Source organism: Salmo salar, chromosome 29 (assembly GCF_965601325.2).
Source record: "Salmo salar chromosome 29, fSalSal1, whole genome shotgun sequence".
Lineage (NCBI taxonomy): Eukaryota > Metazoa > Chordata > Actinopteri > Salmoniformes > Salmonidae > Salmo > Salmo salar.
In genome coordinates this window covers 12183540-12207500 of record NC_138319.1, presented here as the reverse complement: position 1 = coordinate 12207500, position 23961 = coordinate 12183540, and the positions used below count along the sequence as shown (strand labels likewise).

The window sequence follows — 23961 nt, the reverse complement described above, 5'->3', positions numbered from 1 at the left end:
CTCTCTCTCTCTCGTTATCTCTCTCTGTCTTCGTTATCTCTCTCTCTCTCTCTCTCTCTCGTTATCTCTCTCTCTCTCTCTCTGTTTCGTTCTCTCTCTCTCTCTCTGTCTCGTTATCTCTCTCTCTCTCTCTCTCTTACTCTCTCTCGGTTTCGTTATCTCTATCTCTGTTTCGTTATCTCTCTCTCTGTTTCGTTATCTCTCTCTGTTTCGTTATCTCTCTCTCTCTCTCTCTCTCTGTTTCGTTATCTCTCTCTCTCTGTTTCGTTATATCTCTCTCTCTCTCTCTCCCTCTCTCTGCTTCGCTATCTCTCTCTCTCTCTCTCTGTTTCGTTATCTCTCTCTCTCTGTTTCGTTATCTCTCTCTCTCTCTCTCTCTCTCTCTCTCTCTCTCTGTTTTGTTATCTCTCTCTCTCTCTCTCTGTCTCGTTATCTCTCTCTCTCTCTCTCTCTCTTTGCTTCGTTATCTCTCTCGTTCTCTGTTTCGTTATCTCTCTCTCTCTCTCTCTCTCTCTCTCTCTCTCTCTCTCTCTCTCTCTCTCGTTATCTCTCTCTCTCTCTCTCTCTCTCGTTATCTCTCTCTCTCTCTCTCTCTCTCTCTGTTTCGTTATCTCTCTCTCTCTCTCTCTCTCTCTCTCTCTCTCTCTCTCTCTCTCTCTCTCTCTCTCTCTCTCTCGTTATCTCTCTCTCTCTCTCTCTCTCTGTTTCTCTCTCTCTCTCTCTGTTTTGTTATCTCTCTCTCTCTCTCTGTTTCGTTCTCTCTCTCTCTCTCTCTCTCTCTTGTTTCGCTATCTCTCTCGTCTCTCTGTTTCGTTCTCTCTCTCTCTCTCTCGTTATCTCTCGTTATCTCTCTCTCTCTCTCTCGTTATCTCTCTCTCTCTCTCTCTCTCTGTTTCGTTCTCTCTCTCTCTCTCTCTGTCTCGTTATCTCTCTCTCTCTCTCTCTCTCTCTCTCTCTCTCTCGCTCTCTCTCTCTCTCTCTCTCTCTCTCTCTCTCTCTCTCTCTCTCTCTCTCTCTCTCTCTCTCTCTCTCGTCTCTCTCTCTCTCTCTCTCTCTCGTCTCTCTCTCTCTCTCGTTATCTCTCTCTCTCTCTCTCTCATCTCTCGTCTCTCTCTCTCTCTCTCTCTCTCTCTCGTCTCTCTCTCTCTCTCTCTCTCTCTCTCTCTCTCTCTCGTTATCTCTCTCTCTCTCTCTCTCTCTCTCTCTGCTATCTCTCTCTCTCGTTCTCTCTCTCTCTCGTTATCTCTCTCTCTCTCTCTCTCTCTCGTTTCGTTCTCTCTCTCTCTCTCTCTCTGTCTCGTTCTCTCTCCCTCTCTCTCTCTCTCTCGCTCTCTCTCTCTCTCTCTCTCTCTCTCTCGTTTCGCTCTCTCTCTCTCTCTCTCTCTCTGTTTCGTCTCTCTCTCTCTCTCTCTCTGTTTCGTTCTCTCTCTCTCTCTCTGTTTCGTCTCTCTCTCTCTCTCTGTTTCGTTCTTTCTCTCTCTCTCTCTCTCTCTCTGTTTCGTCTCTCTCTCTCTCTCTCTCTCTCTCTCTCTCTGTTTTGTTATCTCTCTCTCTCTCTCTCTGTTTCGTTATCTCTCTCTCTCTCTCTCTTTTGTTTCGTTATCTCTCTCGTTCTCTGTTTCGTTATCTCTCTCTCTCTCTCTTCGTTATCTCTCTCTCTCTCTCTCTCTCTCTCTCTCTCGTCTCTCTCTCTCTCTCTCTCTCTCTCTCTCTCTCTCTCGTTATCTCTCTCTGTCTCTCTCTCTCTCTCGCTATCTCTCGTTATCTCTCTCTCTCGTTATCTCTCGTTATCTCTCTCTCGTTATCTCTCTCTCTCTCTCTCTCTCTCTCTCTCTCTCTCGTTATCTCTCTCTCTCGTTATCTCTCTCTCTCTCTCTCTCTCGTTATCTCTCTCTCTCTCTCTCTCTCGTTATCTCTCTCTCTCGTTATCTCTCTCTCTCGCTATCTCTCTCTCTCTCTCTCTCGCTATCTCTCTCTCTCTCTCTTTCGTTTATCTCTCTCTCTCTCTCTCTCTCTCTCTCTCTGTCTCGTTCTCTCTCCCTCTCTCTCTCTGTTTCGCTCTCTCTCTCTCTCTCTCTCTCTCTGTTTCGCTCTCTCTCTCTCTCTCTCTCTCTGTTTCGTTCTCTCTCTCTCTCTCTGTTTCGTTCTCTCTCTCTCTCTCTCTCGTTTCGTTCTCTCTCTCTCTCTCTCTGTTTCGTTCTTTCTCTCTCTCTCTCTCTCTCTCTCTGTTTCGTTCTCTCTCTCTCTCGCTCTCTCTCTCCTGTTTCGTTCTCTCTCTCTCTCGCTCTCTCTCTCTCTGTTTCGTTCTCTCTCTCTCTCGCTCTCTCTCTCTCTGTTTCGTTCTCTCTCTCTCTCTCTCTCTCTCTCTCTCTGTTTCGTTCTCTCTCTCTCTCTCTCTCTCTCTCTCTGTTTCGCTCTCTCTCTCTCTCTCTCTCTGTTTCGTTCTCTCTCTCTCTCTGCTCGTTCTCTCTCCTGTCTCGTCTCTGTCTCGTCTCTCGCTCTCTCTCTCTCTGTTTCGTTCTCTCTCTCTCTCTCTGTTTCCGTTCTCTCTCTCTCTCTGTTTCGTTCTCTCTCTCTCTCTCTCTCTCTCTCTCTCGTTATCGCTCTCTCTCTCTCTCTCTCTCTGTTATCGTCTCTCTCTCTCTGCTCGTTTCGTCTCTCTCTCTCTGTTTCGTTCTCTCTCTCTCTCTCTCTCTCTCTGTTTCGTTCTCTCTCTCTCTCTCTCTGTTTCGTTCTCTCTCTCTCTCTCTCTCATCTCTCGTTCTCTCTCTCTCTCTCTCTCTGTCTCGTTCTCTCTCTCTCTCTCTCTGTTTCGCTCTCTCTCTCTCTCTCGTCTCTCTCTCTCTGTTTCGTTCTCTCTCTCTCTCTCTGTTTCGTTCTCTCTCTCTGTTTCGTTCTCTCTCTCTCTCTCTCTCTCTGTTTCGTTCTCTCTCTCTCTCTCTCTCTCTCTCTCGTTTCGTTCTCGCTCTCTCTCTCTGTTTCGTTCTCTCTCTCTCTCTCTGTTTCGTTCTCTCTCTCTCTCTCTCTCTCTGTTTCGTTCTCTCTCTCTCAGAGAGGTAGTACAAGTGTCTCAGTGTCTTGAGTGTGGGTGTCTGTGACTACAGAGAGAAAAATGCTTCCCAGACAGTGAGTTTGTATTTCTTATCAGAAAGACAAACTTCTATAGCCTGTGAACCGTCGTGTGTGTGTTTATGGACCAAGGGATGGACCGCACGGTTAATAAGACCAGCCCGGTCATGCTTGTCATGTTCAATGAACCTTCTCACCCAGGACTGGTAGGGGTGTGTGCGCGTGGGTGAGTTCAGGGACTTGCATGCAAGTAGGGTGACAGGCCTGTCACTACAGTGAAGACCCACAGGAGAAGAAGCTAGCTATGTCTCAGCTACTGTGCATCTCTACCTGGGTCTTATTCACTCAGCACCAAACAAAAGAAAACGGACTGAAACAGGTAGGAACGATGTGAACTTGTCCAATAAGAAACACTTATTTTTCAGTTGCAAAAAGTTCTGCTACGGTGTGCACTAATGAATACGACCCTGGTGAAGTCTATATTGCAGCCAAAATGATGTCTGTGTATCATTTTGGTGACATAGGAAGAGCACACTGTGTACTCTATAGATAATGATTTTCAAGCTATGCAAAATCATAATTTGGTGTAAATCAACCAATATGTTTTTATAACCCAAACCATAGGCCTAATATGATTTTATTTGTTCACCCCCAAAAAATAGCTAGGGTGTAAATACCGCAATGTGTGTTTAACATCATAATCCATCATTTCACACGCCTCTTCTCAATTCTGTTGAGGCTGTGGTAGAAGCTGACGTGCAGTCCAGTAGACAGCCAGCCACACAGACAGGCAGCTTCACATGTGCATGCTGTCTTATAACACCTACAGCAGTACACAGCGGCACCGCGGTGACGGAGAGGAGGAATACGAGCAGCAACAGCGGCAGTCATACGCTAGCCGCCCGCCACACCCTGCGTCGGGAGTCTCAAACCCAGATCCGAAGGCTTGATATCAGGCAAGGTGATGGAATGGTGGTGGATTTTCACGGGAGTAGTTTGTTACAGTCGACTGTAGTATTTCAGTGTGATGCTTGATATGGCAGTGGGGGAAGACAGACGCTCTGTCCTTGTTGCGATGAGGTTGAGATCACGGCGTAGGATAGATTCTGAATGACAGCGACATCTGCTGCCGTCAAGGGTGCGTGAGAAATATACACATCCCAAATGTTCACACCAGCGCTAGGATAACAGGACGTGAGTGAAGAAAGGAAGCCCGTACGGTATACGGCTCCGATCTTTTAAAATTGCGCCACGACAAAACGTTTCATCGCTTGAGCTACACAAGCGATTAAGTTGCCGGTAACCGAATCGATATCAGATGATGTTGTGATTCACGTGAGTGTTAAGACCAGAAGGTCAAAAGTAGTGCACTATATAGGGCAGGGTCTCCCAAACTCGGTCCTCGGGATCCCAAGCAGGGCGCTTGTGTTTGTTTGTTGCCCTAGCACTACACAGCCCATTCAAATAATCAACTAATCATCAGCTGTGTAGTGTTAGGGCAACAACCACAAAATGTGCACCTCTTGGGGGTCCCGAGGACCGAGTTCGGGAAACGCTGATATAGGGAATAAGGTGCCATTTGGGACACGGACCATCTAATGCAGTAATGAAAAGGGACGTCTTTATATACATCCCATCATGATGGTTGTTAATATTCTGGTAGCATTTAATATAATTTACATCAGTGAGGCTGAAAGGTAATGGGCGTATTACAGAGCTGGAGGCGTCAAAGCCTCTACTCATCTCAATAACATTAACAGGCTAGAGGGAGATAGTCAGAGAGAGGGGGGTGAGGGAAAGTGAGAGAGAGTCAGAGAGAGAGAGAGAGTCAGAGAGAGAGAGAGAGAGTCAGAGAGAAGGAGTCAGAGAGAGAGAGAGAGAGAGAGAGGTTGGGCAAGTGAGAGACCCGAGAGAGTGAGAGAGAGAGCAAGACTCCAACCTTCACCAACCCGATCAATAAAAACCTACCCTCTCTTGTCTTGTAAACCCAGAGTTTGGGGCTGGGTGTCTAATTCGATACCATGCAGCAAAATCAATCACACACTCACAGTGAGAGAAAGGGAGGAAGAGTGAGGTAGAAAGAGAGAGAGCGAGCACGTCACGTTTTCCTCACTCGCCTTGTCATGTTCAGTAATCCCTTCACTCACCACTTCCACGCACACACACTGTGACACACACACACACCGCAGTGTGATATCACTGTCTTAGACAGTGTGAGGAGCACATTAGTTCTCCATGTCAGGGACTGATTACGTCTTCACCCCCCTCAGGTGTTACCATACACACATCTCAGAACCCTAAGCAGACTGACACACACACACACACACACACACACACACACACACACACACACACACACACACACACACACACACACACACACACACACACACACACACACACACACACAAGATGTGGCATACATAAGCAAGGTCATCCTGTAGAAAGTCTACACACACGCACGTGAAGACAGACACACACACACATGCATGCGTGTGCACACCCATGAAAAGCAGTGTTCAACAAGCCCATAGAATGAAATCCAATCAAATTGTATTTGTCACACGCACCGAATACAGGTGCTTACTTACAAGCCCTTAACCAACAACGCAGTTGAAGAAACAGAGTTAAGAAAATATTTCCTAAATAAACTAAAGTAAACATTTTTTTATTAAAATCACAACCATCGTGATCGGATGCATATATAGCGTACAGCCCGTATAACACAACATAGTACTCAGCTCAATTCATCCGCCTACCGTGTAACGAGAGCTCAATACGCTGTCAGTGGTCAGACAGCACACACAAAGTCTCTCCTCTGTACGTAGAGCACACAGCGTGGAAACACACTGACAACTAAACTGCAGCATCCAAAAAACTCACTGCTGGAGAACGGGGAGGCAGTTTATGGTTCTGCATCACTCTGTGTCATTACACCAGTCAGTCAGTCTCTCTCTCCCTCTCTCTCTCTCTCAACGTCTGCAAGACCTCCTAGCCTTCCGTCACAACATACACCCTCCCCCTCCTCCCCTCTGTCCTTCCCCTCGTTCTTGAGAGCCCTCTCCAACACCGGCGTGACATGCTGCTCACTCCCCCTCTGTCCTGGCTCCCTCCCTCACTCGCCGCCGGTCTCCTCATCCCGCTCTCCCTCTCTCTCTCCATCCATTCATTCATTCATCCAGTGAGATAGACAGACAGATTCAGACAGTGGTAGACCGACCTGGTCTTCTGGCAGGCGGCGCAGAGCCAGGCTTTCTCTTGCTTGCTGTAGGTGCGGCAGGACTTGCAGACGTTGTACTGGCAGTCCAGACACGGGCGCTTGGGGTTGACCAGGAAGGTGAAGGGAGAGCAGCAGCGGATGCAGCAGCGCTCGTTGAAGCGGTGCTGCTTGGAGAGGACGGAGCATCTGCTGCCTTCCTCCGCCAGCTCCTGCTTCATCTCACTGCCCGACAGACAGAGAGAGAGAGAGAGAGAGAAGGGGAGGGGGGAGAGAGAGGGAGGGAGTAAGCAAACAGTGAGGGGAAGGTGGTGCGGGAATATTTGGAGACGCTGTGACAAATGAAAAAATGTAAAAGGGGGATAACAAAGGAGAGAGGGGAGAGAGTGTTCTCTCTCTCTCTCACTTACACCGAGCTCCCGATATATCAAATCAGAGACCGTTACTTCTCGTGTCCCCACATCATTCAAAGCCAATGAGCTACAGAGAACGCGGCATGCTACACGTGTGTGTGTGTGTGTGTGAGTTGTAACTGAAATCAACAAGCTCAGTAGCTACTCTCCTCCCTGTACCATATTGTTCCTTCCAAGAGGTATTCTCAGACTTGTTGCACTGCAGCCATTCAAAGCCTCTAAATACCTTTAGCCTCTAAACTTGCGCGCAACGCAATATTATACCAGCATTATTTTTTATATTTTTTATATATTTATTTCACCTTTATTTAACCAGGTAGGGAAGTTGAGAACAAGTTCTCATTTACAATTGTGACCTGGCCAAGATAAAGCAAAGCAGTTCGACACATACAACAACACAGAGTTACACATGGAGTAAAACAAACATACAGTCAATAATACAGTAGAAAAATAAGTCTATATACAATGTGAGCAAATGAGGTGAGATAAGGGTGGTAAAGGCAAAAAAAGGCCATGGTGGCAAAGTAAATACAATATAGCAAGTAAAACACTGGAATGGTAGATTTGTAGTGGAAGAAAGTGCAAAGTAGAAATAGAAATAATGGGGTGCAAAGGAGCAAAATAAATAAATAAATAAATACAGTAGGGGAAGAGGTAGTTGTTTAGGCTAATTTATAGATGGGCTATATACAGGTGCAGTGATCTGTGAGCTGCTCTGACAGCTGGTGCTTAAAGCTAGTGAGGGAGATAAGTGTTTCCAGTTTCAGAGATTTTTGTAGTTCGTTCCAGTCATTGGCAGCAGATAACTGGAAGGAGAGACGACCAAAGGAGGAGTTGGCTTTAGGGGTGACCAGAGAGATATACCTGCTGGAGCGCGTGCTACAGGTGGGTGCTGCTATGGTGACCAGTGAGCTGAGATATGGGGGGACTTTACCTATCAGGGTCTTGTAGATGACCTGGAGCCAGTGGGTTTGGCGAGGAGTATGAAGCGAGGGCCAGCCAACGAGAGCGTACAGGTCGCAGTGGTGGGTAGTATATGGGGCTTTGGTGACAAAACGGATGGCACTGTGATAGACTGCATCCAGCTTGTTGAGTAGGGTATTGGAGGCTATTTTGTAAATGACATTGCCGAAGTCGAGGATCGGTAGGATGGTCAGTTTTACGAGGGTATGTTTGGCAGCATGAGTGAAGGATGCTTTGTTGCGAAATAGGAAGCCAATTCTAGATTTAACTTTGGATTGGAAATGTTTGATGTGAGTCTGGAAGGAGAGTTTACAGTCTAACCAGACACCTAGGTATTTGTAGTTGTCCACATATTCTAAGTCAGAACTGTCGAGAGTAGTGATGCTGGACGGGCGGGCAGGTGCGGGCAGCGATCGGTTGAAGAGCATGCATTTAGATTTACTTGTATTTAAGAGCAGTTGGAGGCCACGGAAGGAGAGTTGTATGGCATTGAAGCTCGTCTGGAGGGTAGTTAACACAGTGTCCAAACAAGGGCCAGAAGTATACAGAATGGTATCGTCTGCATAGAGGTGGATCAGAGACTCACCAGCAGCAAGAGCAACATCATTGATGTATACAGAGAAAAGAGTTGGCCCAAGAATTGAACCCTGTAGCACCCCCATAGAGACTGCCAGAGGTCCGGACAACAGGCCATCCGATGTGTTCTAATGTAGTAACAAAACAATTAATAATGACGTCGCTTGCTGTGATTGAACACACTCTCTATCTCCCCCCCCAGACCAGGGTCTTATTCACAAGAAACCAAGTGGAAGAAAAAGGACTGAAAAAGAAAGGGGCTACAGACACACCAGCCTGGGATCATTTGGGCTGTCAATCCCAGTTTTAGCCAATAGAAACAAACCAGCTGTCCAGAGCTCGGCTATTTGATCAATTCAATTCCTTGAACCAAACCATCAAAAGGATTTCACTTCTCTTACCGTATCAGGCTGTTCATCGCTGAACTGTGTGGCTCGTCCCAAATGGCGCCCTATCGGCGTGTACTTCCTTTGAACAAAGAAATATAGGCTCCGTATAGGGAATAGACTGCCATTTGGGACACAGCCTGTATCACTCCCTTTTCATCCGCTATACACATTATATCCAGAGAGTTATATTATTATTATTAGGACTTATTTACATTTACCTTTCGATTCGTATATGTCGCATTGCTTACTGTACACATGTCGCTTCCTGTGCATCCATGGTGGTTGTATTAGCCAGTCCTATGGGGCTTGTATGAAGGTGAGAGAGAGGGTGAGTTTAACTCACGGTGGGAGAGTAAATTATTTACACTCCTCTCCTCCAGGATTTACTGTGCTCAGAGTAACTCTTATACAGCTTCCATTGATCCTACACCCGCACCCACACGCACACACCTCCCCCATCCTCTTACATGCATCCAGTTACTTGTATCTATCCACAGAGATTTATAATTGAATTCATTGGATTATTTCTCCCCAACGAAAAGCCGAATACTGCGACATGATCTTCTAAACCTGGGTAGTATAGAGCACATATTAGTACTGCCGGGATGATGAAGGCAGCCTGCAGTGGAAGGGGGGTTCTAGATGTGTGTGTGTGTGTGTGTGTCTGTGTGAGAGAGAGACTAATCTGCTATATCCCAACTTTAGTAATACTCATCCTCCAGCTCATCCTCTGCTGGAGGAATCGCTGATTGCGTTCCATACGCATCATTATCCATGGTATATTAATACGATGAACCAATGTTCATATGCACAGTTCATAACCCGCACACTGTCGCACGCACACGCACACACACACACACACACACACACACACACTGTCAAAAGACACTTAGCTACCGTATCCAACAATACATAGGAGGTCATGTGCAGAAGGGCGGGGATTGGCTAATTTTAGACAAAAAAACAGGATATGCTGTATCTACTGGCAATGAATATGAAAAGCGATCAAAACAGTTGTGTAGAACATTAAATAAAACAAGTGTATATCATTCTAAACAACAGGCTTTCGCATTGAGGAGTAAGAATGTTATTCCTACGTATCCCTTACGTGTCTATGAAACCCAGATAATGGTTTTGATTGACCAAAACCCATTTTAGTGAGGCTCCTTATCGCTAAATGACTAGCCTAACGATGAGGGGCCAGCTGGATGATAGCTCTGGATGATTGCTCTGGGGCGGCAGGTAGCCTAGTGGTTAGAGCGTTGGGCCAGTAACCGAAAGGTTGCTGGATCGAATCCCTGAACTGACAAGATAATAAAATCTGTTGTCCTGCCCCTGAACAAGGCAGTTAATTAACCCACTGTTACCCGGTAGGCCGTCATTGTAAATAAGAATTTGTTCTTAACTGACTTGCTTAGCTAAATAAAAGGTCAAATTTCATCAACAACGAAAAAATTATAGCTCGGTATCAAGCCAGGCAGGCCATTAGGCTAAATGAGCAAGGTAACGTAGACATATACCCAAGGACAGAGAGCCCTGTTAACACGCCTGGTGTCCCATCAGATGAACTCCCTTCCCTGTTAACTAGTGGTAATAGAAGCACACACTGTGCCCCCCCCCCCCCCCCCGCCCCCCCGCGCTCGCATCACCATTCAATACCGGATAGGACACTGACGACCACGAGAGCAGAGGATCATATTCATACCACTGGTGCAGCTGGACAGGACACACACGGAAGCACACACAATCATGTTATTTGTGCTTCTACACCTGCATTACTTGCTGTTTGGGGTTTTAGGCTGGGTATCTGTACAGCACTTTGAGATATCAGCTGATGTAAGAAGGGCTATATAAATAAATTTGATATGTGTGTGTGAGAAGTTGGGGTCAGTCTGTACCTTCTTCCTCTAAATCAGGGAGCGTCTTGAATTATCCGGTAGGCTTGCTGACGGCTAGCCCTGCTGAGCCTGTGTATAATTCGGGAGAGCAGCGGCCTCTGGGCCCGTATTCATACTCTGTGTAACCCATCCCAGGGCTAACAGTGAGCGTCTGGGAACCATCAATCCAGGTGGGATAACAGCAGGGAGATATTCCATCATGGAGCACAGCCTGGGGATTTACAACCTCTCTCTCTGTCTCTCCCAAAGGCTTTATTCTACAGAGGTATGGACTAGGCACCTTAAACAGACCAAAGACAGAGATACACGTGCACACATAGAATTACATATAGAATGTATAGGATTTCTATGTTCACACACACACACACACACACACACACACACACACACACACACACACACACACACACACACACACACACACACACACACACACACACACACACACACACACACACACACGGCTACCCTTCTACACCTACGTCTGTCCTCAGCATCAGAAATGTCTGGCTGGTGGGCTCTCCACTGCAGAGAGATGAAAGGCCTGGGTCTGTGTCCCAAATGGTACTCTTTTGCCTTTACAGTGCACCGCTTTTGATCCGGGCCCGTAGTAGGGCTGGGGTCAAAGGTAGTGCACTGTGAAGGGAAAAGGGTGCCATTTGGGATGCAAGCCCTGATCAAAGCCTTCCTGTGATGTGGAAGAGAACTTTTTGACCATACTGCTCTCCCTACACGAACCCCAGGTTAACGTTATTATAAGGCCATTCTGGCCTTCATTCAGACCAGCAAAGAAGGAGAGTGTGTGTGTGTGATCCTACGTGTGTTTGTGTTTGTGTGTACGTGTGTGTGTGTCAGTAGTGGAAAAAGTACCCCATTTTCATACTTGTGTAAAAGTAAAGGTAACTTAAAAGAAAATGACTCAAGTAGAAGTCACCCAGTAAAATACTACTTTAGTAAAAGTCTGAAAGTGTTTGGTTTTAAATGTACTTAAGTATCAAAAGTAAAAGTATAAATCATTTAACATTTCTTATATTAAGCAAACCAGACAACACGATTTTCACATTTGTGTTTAGTGAATCTGCCAGATCAGAGGCAGTAAGGATGACCAGGGGTGTTCTCTTTATAAGTGTGTGAATTAGACCATTTTCCTGTCCTGCTAAGCATTCAAAATGTAACAAGTACTTTTGGGTGTCAGGGAAAATGTATGTAAAAAGTACATGCTTTTTTTTCAGAATGTAGTGGAGTAAAAGTAAAAGTTGTCAAAAATATAAATAGTAAAGTAAAGTACAGATACCCCCAAAAACTACTTAAAGGTATTTTTACTTAAGTACTTTACACCACTGGTGTGTCTGTGCATATAACTTTGGGTGCCTGTGTGTGTGCATGCGTATGTGCATATAACTCTGTGTGCCTATGTGTGTGTGTGTGTGTGTGTGTGTGTGTGTGTGTGTGTGGCATATAACTGTGTGCCTATGTATGTGTGTGTACGTGTACGTGTATATAAGGCTTTATGAATAAATCATAGTGGGGGTAAAATGAGCCTTAACAAGCCCCTGAGCGACGCTTAAATGCGGCCAACTTTTTTCATTAGCTTGTCTTTACTATTTAGTCAATAATTCATTTCCCTCTCATTCTCTATGTATGGAACTTATTACTACTGCCCTTTAGAAGACTGGTGAGAATTGGGATGCATCGCAAATGACACACTATTTGCTATATAGCTTTTGACCAGGGCCCACAGCACTATTTAAGGAACAGGGTGCCATTTGGGACACAGCCTGGCCTTCATGCAGCAGCAGTGTTAGGGTCAGATTTACGAAGCATTTACCAGGTGCAAAGTATAACTGCACCTAATATGCTAAGTACTTATGGCAGGGTAGAGTATATGGCAGTAGAACGGAGCACCAAAGTGGTAAGAACCAGAGTTTTCCATGACCGCGTGGTTCAGGGAAAAACTCCTGGTCCATATACTTTTGGTACGGAGACAGAGAGAGCAGAGAGAACCCATGGACTACGCCTTCTAGCTTACCAACATCTCTTATCCATTCTTCTGAGCAGAAAAATGACTTCAAGAAGACATAGAAGCAGAAACAGCAGATAAGGGCATTTTTCTCTCAAACCTCTGACTTCAAGGAGACGTGAGGAAGAAATGCTGTGCACGTGTGTGCACGTGCGACTGACAATAAGTAATGTGCTGCTGCCTGCCTTTGTTTGATTTCTGTTTTTGGAGAACTGTGGCAGAGGAGCAGACCTGGGACTTAGCATTCGCTTGCGTGGGTGTGTGGATGACTGCTGCTGCAGCTGAGAGAGAGAGAGAGAGAGAGAGAGAACATAGCACAGACTCCAGACAATAACCACCTGGGTTGGCCTTCTCTCTGCCAATGCAACAAGCAGCTGCAAATAGGCTGTCATTAAATTCAGTTTTAAATGTACTAACTTAAGAGATTCTCCACTTTTGAAAATTGCGTATTAGTCACATATGTGCAGATATGTGCACCACCACCTCATTGATCTCTCTTTATCCTTCTGCTGTGTCCACTGAGCCGTTGGGCCCGCCCTGCAACCTCATTGGATAACACTGGGCAGACCTTTTGCTAGCTATCACTCAAATGTGAGGGGCTGAAGCTCATTGGCTAGGAGGGAAATGCCCACCTGGGGGGAAATGGCTCGCACAGCTTCAAGAAAACAGTCGCTTTCAAACTAGGGAGTTTGTGGTTAATTGCGGTTAAAAAGTAATTCTGCTCATAGATTATGCATGTATGAACTACATATTGACAGATCCAGCCCAAAGTGGGAGGTTGAAAAAAATACTTTCTTAGTCACCAAAGTACCAGAGCATATCTTTAATCAGTATTCTACTGTATAGCAAATACTGTAGTGTCATCGTCTACATTATCAATCAATACTGTTTTAATCTATCACACTTCCTGCAACTTCCCACTCTTTGAAACTGGTCCAGGGCCAGTTGTTTGAATTGGCTGATAATGAGTGGGGTCGGAATAACCGGTCCCAAATCAGTTGCCATGAGCAGAAAGAAATGTTGTTTTTAAAGGGGCTTTCTTCGACATTAGGTTTGCAACTTTTCTGTTTTCATGATTAGACTTGGATGTGTTGTGGTCGGAAGATACTTCCTATTTGTTCATCACTTCCATGTCAGAGCAGAGGCACACGACAGCCATAAATCCTGCAGTGGGGGTTATCGGCACTCGCCTAACAGGGCTGTCTCCAGGCGGTTGATTGAGATGGTCTGGCTGAGAAGGGCGCTTGTTGGACTTCTCTCCTGGAACTATATCTCATCTTACCTAGCAGGGCTAAAATGGTTAGCATGCTACACTAATGTGTTACGCTAAAGTAAATATATCAACTATATTCATCATCAGTAGGTTTACACTGAGGTGACACACTCTCATGAGGTCATTACCTCCAACTAGGGGGATTTACTTCAAACGCTGAAGTGTCTTAGTCATTTACAGTAGTCGTCTGTCAAAGCTGTGTGACTCCTGGCTGACTCGTTTTCTAAGCTAACCCACGCCAGGTTACATAGAGTACATCTCTTTGTAGCCCCCACACAGTACAAAGCCTAGATAAGGGCTTATTTTCTCACTACTTATTCATTACAGTAGTCATCTGCCAAAGCTGACTCTTTAAACTAGCTTTTGCTTTGGAGCTAGCGAGCTAAGCTAACCCAACCCATGTTACAGTACAGTGCATCTTTCTGTAGCACAGCACAAAGACTAGAGAAGGGCTTCTTCTCTCTCTACTGGAACTAACTCACCCCATGTCACAGTTCTCTTTAGCCTCCTCCCAGCATACAGCCAAGATAGGCCTCCTTCCATTTGTATTGAAATCTCAGGTTGCTTTCAAGGCCTAAATAATGACAACTGTCACCAGATTGACAGACTAAGTGATTTGCTAAGCGTCACACATGCCTAGCGTCAACCATTTAATTCCTATGGTTTGTTTGTACAGTTCATGTTATAGCCGGTGCCAGAAGACACTGATTGCAACCATCCTCTTGGTTATTCGCCGGCCACTTTGCTACGTTTTTTGTTGTGGTTTTATTGCACTTCTCAAAAAGCGAGTCCTTAAAACCTCTTCTCTCTCACATTCTCCAGGTGAATCTGGCAGCTGGTGGACCCACTCTCTCCCTCCTCTCCTCATCCCTCTCCCAGGTGAAGTTGGTGCTGGACTGACTGACCTTGAAATGAACCGTGAAGTGTTTGAAGATCCAGAGTCTCCCCAACTCCTTCTCCTTCCCACCTCCTCCCCACTAAGATCTCTCTATGGGCAGACGACTAGCGCTGTACTCAGCAACCATCCAGCAGCAGGAGTCTACTACTGCATAGTACAGAGAAATTGGCTGATTTTAAAAGATTGAAGAAGAAGGAAAAAAACTCTAAGGATATTCTTAGGAAGGAGAGAGAGAGAGAGGGAAGAGAAAATCCCCCTCTCTCCTATTCTGTGATCCACAGAGAGCTGTTAGTTCTACTACTCACCATCAGCCCCACTACTGTACGGCTACGCTGCTAACTCTTAGCATGGCGCCCAGTATTCTAGCCCTTCGAACTAAGTGACATAACAGTAAAGAAAAGGCCAGCGATCTCTATTGGGAGATAAAGCACAGTTCCCCTCCCTCTTTTACTGCGACTCAAATGACACCCTATTCCCTATATAGTGCACTGCTTTTGGGCTCGGGTCAAAAGTAGTGCACCATATAGGGAATAGGGAGCCATTTGCGACGCAGCATGTGTGTCTCTGTCCCGTGACTGATGAAACCCGTCCCAGAGGGAAGGGAATGAGGCACAGCGCATGTCATTACCCTGTTACGCACAGACGAACACCGGGTGAGGGATGGAGAGAAACGGAGACGAGTGGAGTGAGAGAATGGGGAGACGGAGAAGTGTGCGAGGTTGGACTAGAACACCTGCAGTCATCTTAGGCTCCCCTGGATTCGCATGCAAGCACACACACACTACGAAAACAAGTTGGCCCCAAGTCTCACCACAGATCCCCAGAGCTTCTATTTAAAATATGATCAGAGATCCTCTCAATAAAGAGATACTCTCAATAAAGTCACACTAAGTGATTCCCCCACTGAGGTGCCATGCAGCATAATTACACGTAGCAGTAACCTTGTCAAAGTATGCAGCAGGGAGTTTTAATATTGATAAGATGATGCATTTTTGATGAGGAGTTTATCCATGACATCATCATTTACAGAAATTATTAAAGTTTAGGGATAAACAACCAATGCACAGCTCCCAAGATGAGCTATGCCACGGGTTTAAGGTAACATAAAAGATAGAGGGAGAGAGCGTGTGTGTATGTATGTTTGTTTTCATCAGTGTATGTGTGCGAGAGCATGATAACCTATGTACCACAGTGATAGATGAAGTGTCATCTTTCCTTGGATATGCTTCTCTAAGATCCTACTGTCTCCCCTACCACACACACACACACACACACACACACACACACACACACACACACACACAGTTGCGTCCAGAGTTGGGGAGTAACGGATTACATGTAATCTGTTACATGTAAGAGATTACAAAAAAACGGTAACTGTAATCCTTTACGTTACCAGCAAAAAAAAAAATTGTAATCAGATTACATATACTTTTGAAAACCTAGATGATTACTTCGAGGATTACTTTTAAATTCAGAAAAGATGTTTGCGAGAAAAAAAATCTTCGACACTTCTGTTTTCTCAATGACATTCAAATAAGCATTGAAAAAACTCCAAGTTTAAGTTTGTTCCACCTGAGAAGTCTGACCACAAGTCAGAGACCACTATGATAACACACCTAATGGGTTTGATGGATCGTGGGAAAAGAGCAGGAATAGGCTTTTGAAGGCTACAGTCCAAGTTATGTCTTCCAATGGTACGACTGCTGTCGGCATCCAAAGATTATCCAACTTGAATAAAGGCTTGGAGGTAAGGATGACAGCAGTGGTGTAGTCAACGGCGATATGTATATCACTTATTATTGATATCTACATAGCGCACTGATGTGAATCACACTGCTGCTCTCTCGTTTAGCTATTTGCGCCTTACGGATTGTGGTTGTTGTAGATGGCTGTTCACAAACCTAGATATGTATTTGAACCCAATAATGGTTGAATTCAAGAAGTTTAAGCTGCCTATCAATCATTGTTTTTGAAACAGGTGGACAGCCAGTGAAAAATGGGCTCTTGCAACAGCTGCATAGTGCGGATCCAAGCCTATGGAATAAAAGTGGGGCTTTTATTGCTCAATCTAATTCATGCTGATAAAAAAACAATCTATAGGCCTAATGGACACATGCTCAAACTCACACACTTTTAATAGACTTAAAGGGACAATCTGTAGTTGTTACATCTATTTTTGGACTTATAACTTATATATATATCCATTGATTCTTGAAGAATATGATTTATAAATGCCTCATGAGCTGAGTTCAACTGTCACACTCCATTAGAACCCAAAATATAAGCTTGTTTTTCTCCAATGTTTGCAAACATTGTAAACGTAAACAAACACTGTATAGCCTCATAACATCGGGTTAAAACAATACTTTTGATATCATGGATGGTCAGTCCTTGCATCCATAGCTCTGTCTATTAATCTGAGAGTGGTTACATTTCTCCAGGCCCACCCCTCAGCTTTCTACCAAAACAGAGGCGGGGCGAGCGTTTTGTTATCTGTGGATTTGCCCTTTAAACAGCTGCATATTATCAAGATATCAAAGTGTCACCAACAAAAAGTTAACAACAGGCCTATAGCAAATGCATCATATGGCATTCATTTTTCACATGTAAATAGCACTTTTCACTAGTGCTCAAAGCATGCCATTCCATGAGTGCAGCATTTATTTGTCAACTCTAATCAATGAGCCCAATCAGTCCTCCATGACAACAAAATCATAAACAACAGAGTAGAGCTGGCTAATAAATCCTTAGTTTCAGGGTCATGCTCAGGTAAAACAATTTGGCTAATCTATACTTCCATATTTCCAAGTCCTATTCTTGAAGATCAAGGGGTATAACATTTATTGGAATGACTGGAATTCTGATAGACTTTGGTTTTTAATCTAAAGATATAATTTAATCATATTATTGTATGTAGTAGAAAGTGATGGGTTAGAAGAAGCCTACCTAACCAACCCATAAAGTAAAATGTAACATCCATCTATGGCCAGCTATGTAAACTTTAACATTGATTTATCCTGCGATAGATGTGGTTCAATTGGTAACATACATTTTGGTCTTCTTCTAATGCCTCTTAAGGGGAAAGTAATCTAAAAGTAACGGAATGTAATCAAATTACGTTACTGAGTTTGGGTAATCCAAAAGTTACGTTACTGATTACAATTTTGGACAGGTAACTAGTAACTGTAACAGATTACATTTACAAAGTAACCTACCCAACCCTGGTTGCGTCACACATACCTCATACACAATATAACTAATCCCCAATGAAACTCTTTTACCAATACAGTGGACTAATTTTGACCAGGGTCCATGGTACGCCTGGGTGTTTTCTTATTATGATCGAGGGACCCATTAAAACACACGTCCTGACAGCCCCCCCCACACACAAATCCATCCCGAAGAGAGGTTGAAATATTGTTACTTGAATCTTATCTTTAGCTATTTACATAGTTCCACCTTTTTACATAGAGTGAGATCATTGTCAGACCAGATGACAGTAGAGAGAAGACAGAGAGAGAACAGGTTGTGTCTACTGTTTACTGTATTGATTTGCCACCTGGACTGTATTATCATAAATCCAATATGCATGTCTGTCAGCTGTGAGAAAGTGCATTAGCCTAGTCATTCTGGGTTCCTCCCAAATGGCACCCTATTCCCCATTTAGTGCATCCACTTTTGAACAGATCTGGTCAAAAGTAGTGTGCTATATGGGGAATAGGGTGCCATTTGGGATGCAAGCTCCGCATGCATATTTATCCCACCCACTCAGCCCACCAGCCAGACAGCCAGCCAGCTCACCAGCCAGCATGGGTCATACCAGTGGGTGTTTAGCATTCCGCTAATGCTCAAATCAAACCATATCGCTTGGCTGTTACGAATGGCCCGCGCGTCTTGGCCTCTGAAATCGATAACTCATCAGCTTCAAAATTCAATAGCATATATATATATATCACACCTCAGTCCTAGTTCCAAATTGCTTCCTGTGGGCGATAGAAGTCCTTCTCCCCTCTTCCTCCAGGTGCTCAGAAATCAACGGGCTGTCCATCAGTCACTTCGGCACAAATGACTGTCTTAAAAGGGCTGTGCTGCTCACTAAGGCCTACTCTGAGAGCTGGCAGAGCACTACATGAGGCCTAATTGATCATTTTAGGGGGGTTTGGAGGGGTGAAGGGGGGAGAGTCCACTGCCCACAGCCCCCTGTGGCGTGTTAGCGACTGTCAGATCTGTCAGCCATAAGGGTCACCCGCAGAGCCCAAAGTAGGGCTTTATGAGGGGTGCACACTGACGCACTGGAACACACTATCTATCACTGTTCTAGAGAACATGACTGTCAAGCAGCTACAGTATGTTCGCCAGGCCATACTCCATTATTTCAGCAAGTCTATAACAATTATATCAGAGTCAGACAGTTGTCTTCCTCTCGGTCTCTCTTGACGTCATGTTCCACACACAGCTCTAGGTGGTTATAGATGACAGTTAGTCAGTGGGCCTTTACACTGTGTTTCTATACGGAGCACGGCAACCCAGAGTAGTCTAGTTCCACACAACTCTAGGTGGTTAGTACAGTAGATAACAGTACAGTCAGTGTGCCTCTATGTCAGGGTCCCTCAACTGGCGGCCCGTGGACCAAATTTGGCCCGTGGGTGATTTTATGTTTTCTGAGCAAACAAACAATGTGATTTTTTCCCGAAAATAAATATTTAAAAAATGTGGACATAAATGATGTAAAAACACCAGCAAACTAGCTGGTCCAAAGTATTCCCACACATAATAGAGATATACAGTATTTGATCGTATACAAATATAAGCAAGGTCTGAAATGATTATGTTTTAGTCAAATATTATATCTGTTTGGGCTTCTTGCGGTCAATTTGCAGCCTACAAATTATTTGTAATTATGTTCCCGGGCCCCTGATCAGCCGCCTCCCAAAAAATATTGGCCCCCAGCTAAATCTAGTTGATTATCTCTGCTCGATGTCATCTCCACTGTGTGTGTGTGTGAAGTGGAGTGACCCAGAGTAGTCTAGTTTCACTGTGTAGTAAGTAGATGAGTCAGACAGTCAGTGTGTCTGTCTGTGTGTCTATGTGGAGCACAGTGTCCCAGAGTAGCCTGCGTTGGCTCTGTAATGTGTACTGTAATTGGGATCAGGACACCCTGGCCAGGAAGTGAACCCAGTTCCCATTAAGTCACAGTGCCACCGCCACAGCCAATCTCTGGCTCACTAATTGAATTGGCATCTCCCAAAAATAACTCCCATTCTCGTCCCTCGTCCGCCTAGTACAGTCCCTAATTATTTTCTCCCTCTCTCTCCATCATATATTTTCCTGCGTACAGCACTTCTTCACAGGGGAATAATGATGAGCAATGTAGCTCGTCACTCTGTGTCTTTGTTGCCTCCGAAATAGCCATTGTGTCCCTAGCGGCTCCCCGAGATCCCTGCATGTAGGCCTACTACTGTAACTCGCTGGATGTGTACCAAATGGCACTCTATTCCCTACATAGTGCACTACTTTTGACCAGAGCCCAGGCTCACCCTGGTCAAAAGTAGTGTACTATATAGGGAACAGAATGCCATTTGGGACATGAAAACTGGTCTTCTTAAAGATGCAAAAACCACCAATTATTTATTTATATTCACATCACTGCGGAAACAGAAGGTACAGCCTATATACCCACAATTACAGTAAATATCCAAAATGCTTGCTTTGAAATAAGGGACTAAAGCACCATCATTAATCTCTCTGAGGGCCTTGGTTGAAGTGTCGTGGGGAGCGGGATATTCTGAGTCACAAGGTTATGCTGTAACTGTTCTAGTATGCGCTCTAGATGAATCATCCGGTGGGGTCAGACTAGCTGAGCCAGCATATTTACCATGCGTCCCCCAGCCCCGCCATCAGGAGCAATTGTCATTATTCCTTTGTGTCCGCCCCGACAACAGATTGAGTCACTCCATAAACTGCAAACAATGCATTTCTGCAGGCGTGGGTCCCGGGCCATACAGGAGCACATAAGGTAATAGCTGTGAATGTCTCCATCTCTCCAGCCCTCCTCTCTCATTTCCCCCCCTCTCACTTGACTTCTCTCATTGGGTGACACTTGGGCTGAATAGTTGGCATATTTGGTTTGCTTTCCTCTCCATGTGTAAAGAGATTATAGTCAGGAAAGTGGGAAAAATCTAAGGCTTCCACTCGAGAGTGAATGGCGCTGTGGATAGCAGCCGTTTTACAGGCTCCTGACCAATTCCAAAAGGGCAACATCCGCACTGAGCTAAAGGCTAGAGCTGCCGCTTTCAAAGAGCGGGACACTAATCCGGACGCTTAGAAGAAATCCCGCTATGCCCTCCGACGAACCATCAAACGGGCAAAGCATCAATACAGGACTAAGATCGAATCCTACTACACCGGCTCACAGGCAGGGCTTGTAAACTATGAGGTATTACAAAGGGAAACCCAGTCGCGAGCTGCCCAGTAACGCAAGCCTACCAGACGAGCTAAATGCCTTCTATGCTCGCTTCAAGGCAAGCAACACTGAACCATGCATGAGAGCACCAGCTGTTCCGGACGACTGTGTGATCACACGCTCCGTAGCCATTGTGAGTAAAAACTTTAGACAGGTTAACATTCACAAGGCCCATGGGCCAGATGGATTACCAGGACGCTAGTCAGAGTATGCGCTGACCAGCTGCCAAATGTCTTCACTGACATTTTCAAACTCTCGCTGATGGCCTGACCCAATCTGTAATACCTACATGTTTCAAGCAGACCATCATAGTCCCTGAGCCCAAGAATGCCAAGGTAACCTGTCTAAATGACAACAACCTCTCCCTCAACTTCAGCAAGACAAAGGAACTGATCATGGACTATAGGAAACAGAGGGCAGAGCACACCCCCATTCACATCGACTGGGCTGTAGTGGAGCTGGTCGAGAGCTTCAAGATCCTCTGTGCTCATCACTAAGGATCTATCATGGTCCACAAACACCAACACAGTCATAAAGATGGCACCACAACACCTCTTCCCCCACAGGAGTCTGAAAAGATTTAGCATGGGCCCTCAGATCCTCAGTTTCTACGGTTGCACCAACAACAGTATCTTGACTGGCTGCATCACCGCTTGATACGGCAACTGCTTGGCATCCGACTGCACGGCGCTACAGAGGGCAGTGCGTATGGCCCAGTATATCATTGGGGGCCGAGCTCCCTGCCATCCAGGAACTCTATACCAGGCGGTGTCAGAGGAAGGCCCTAAACATTTTCAAAGACTCCAGCCCCCCAAAGGCATAGACTGTTCTCTCTGCTACAGTACCACACATCAAGCGGTTCCGATGCACCAAGTCTCTGGAACCAACAGGAGCCTGAACAGCTTCTACCCCCAAGCCATAAGACTGCTAAATAGTTAGTTAAATAGTTAACCAATAGATACCGGACTATCTGCATTGAACCTTTTTTGCACTAACTTTTTTGGACTCATCACATACGCTGCTGCTACTGTTTATAATCTGTCACTTTATTCCTAGTTACATGTACATATCAACCTCAATTACCTTGTACCCCTGCCCCGTTTGTATTGCCGAGCCTGAGGATTGGAGGGAGGGAAAGAGAGAGGAACGGAAGGAAGAAAATAGGTTGAAAGAGTGTGGCTTGCTGGACACAAGGCTTTGATTTTGTGCCTGTGTTAGATCATTTGACCTCTATAGGTACAGTGGTGCACAGGGTTAAGGACTGTGATGTATGGTCAGCATCTCTAGTCTACTGCTATTAAGACATTACACATCACTGTTGTACATTAACATTTGTGTGGGCATCATAGTAGTCAATTTGTTTGAGGCAAAAGGTTAGAGAGTAAAGGTTTTGTTTCAATTTGAGTGGAATATGAATGTGTTTCATGGTGGCTGTGATTATAATGTAGATTGTGAAATTGTGTTTACCTATACAATACATCAGCGAGCTAAAATGGATCATTTCCCAGTTTGCATGTGGAGAGCAAAGTAATAGGAAATTAACATGACCTTACTACCATGCTCTGTCTAGCTACTCTAGCTGATGTAAAAACTGTCAAAAGACTTCGCTCTCCAATGGTTTCCTGGCTGCCAAGTCAATCTGATTGGAAAGTGTTATCGGCGGGGCACACACACACACACACACACACACACACACACACACACACACCACACACACTTTGGTTTCCTTAACAATGAGAGAGGGTTCATTATTGCCCTGTTAGATAATAGCCATCAGCTAAAGTTAGCTTAGTGAGAGATCTCCCTGTAGCACTGCAGTCTGGGATGCTGGAGCTCTACTATAGGATGCATCCTAAATTGAACCCTATTCCTTATAGTGCACTGGGGCTCTGGTCAAGTGCAGTTGTAGTACACTATAAAGGGAATAGGGTAACATTTGGGATGCAACCAATGTCTAAACGTAAGACAGAGACATATATGAAACATGGAAAGGTTGAATGGGCGATGCTGGAAGAGGATGTGATGATATGTTGGTGTTCATCAGGGCTGTTCAACGTCGGTCCTGGAGGACCGACACACGTATGGTTTTCATCCTCTCCTTCTAATAAGGGACCTGGCACACCAGGTGAGTGCAATTAACTACCAGGTAGAAACAAAAAGCAGAAGTGTTTCGGCCCTCCAGGTCCGGTGTACACAGACCAGTCCCCAGTGAGCTGCACTAGCCAAGACGCATCGACATCCTGCGCTAATCCAATAGAGGCCCTCCCAAACATAATTACCTCACCAGTCACCACACGCTTCCTTCGCCTTATGACGTCCGGAGCGGACTGTTCGCTCCTCTGTCCTCTGTGAATACACACTCCTGGACGTCTGTGACACGTGGTGTCTGATGTGTCCTTAAATGCCAGAAGGCTTTCCTGTTTTTTACAATATAAAGCTAAATTCTCTAAAATGGTATATACAGTGAGAGAAAAAAGTATTTGATCCCCTGCTGATTTTGAAATTATCAGTCTATAATTTTAATGGTAGGTTTATTTGAACAGTGAGAGACAGAATAACAACAAAAAAATCCAGAAAAATGCATGTCAAAAACATTATAAAATGATTTGCATTTTAATGAGGGAAATAAGTATTTGACCCCTCTGCAAAACATTACTTAGTACTTGGTGGCATAACCCTTGTTGGCAATCACAGAGGTCAGACGTTTCTTGTAGTTGGCCACCAGGTTTGCACACATCTCAGGAGGGATTTTGTCCCACTCCTCTTTGCAGATATTCTC

The 23961-nt window shown here is 45.1% G+C and overlaps 1 protein-coding gene across 2 annotated transcripts in view; it reads right to left on the bottom strand.

The window, feature by feature from the left end:
* Nucleotides 1-23961, bottom strand: part of myripb (myosin VIIA and Rab interacting protein b) — a 180605-nt gene that overhangs the window by 79197 nt on the left and 77447 nt on the right. Inside the window, exon 3 of one of the 2 annotated variants that reach the window (XM_014180725.3) lies at nt 6290-6511. In XM_014180725.3, the coding sequence (XP_014036200.1) occupies nt 6290-6511 (222 nt within the window). Of the gene's footprint in view, nt 1-5828; nt 6265-6289; nt 6512-23961 lie in introns of those variants that run through there. The other variant, XM_082970664.1, reaches the window with a different exon arrangement.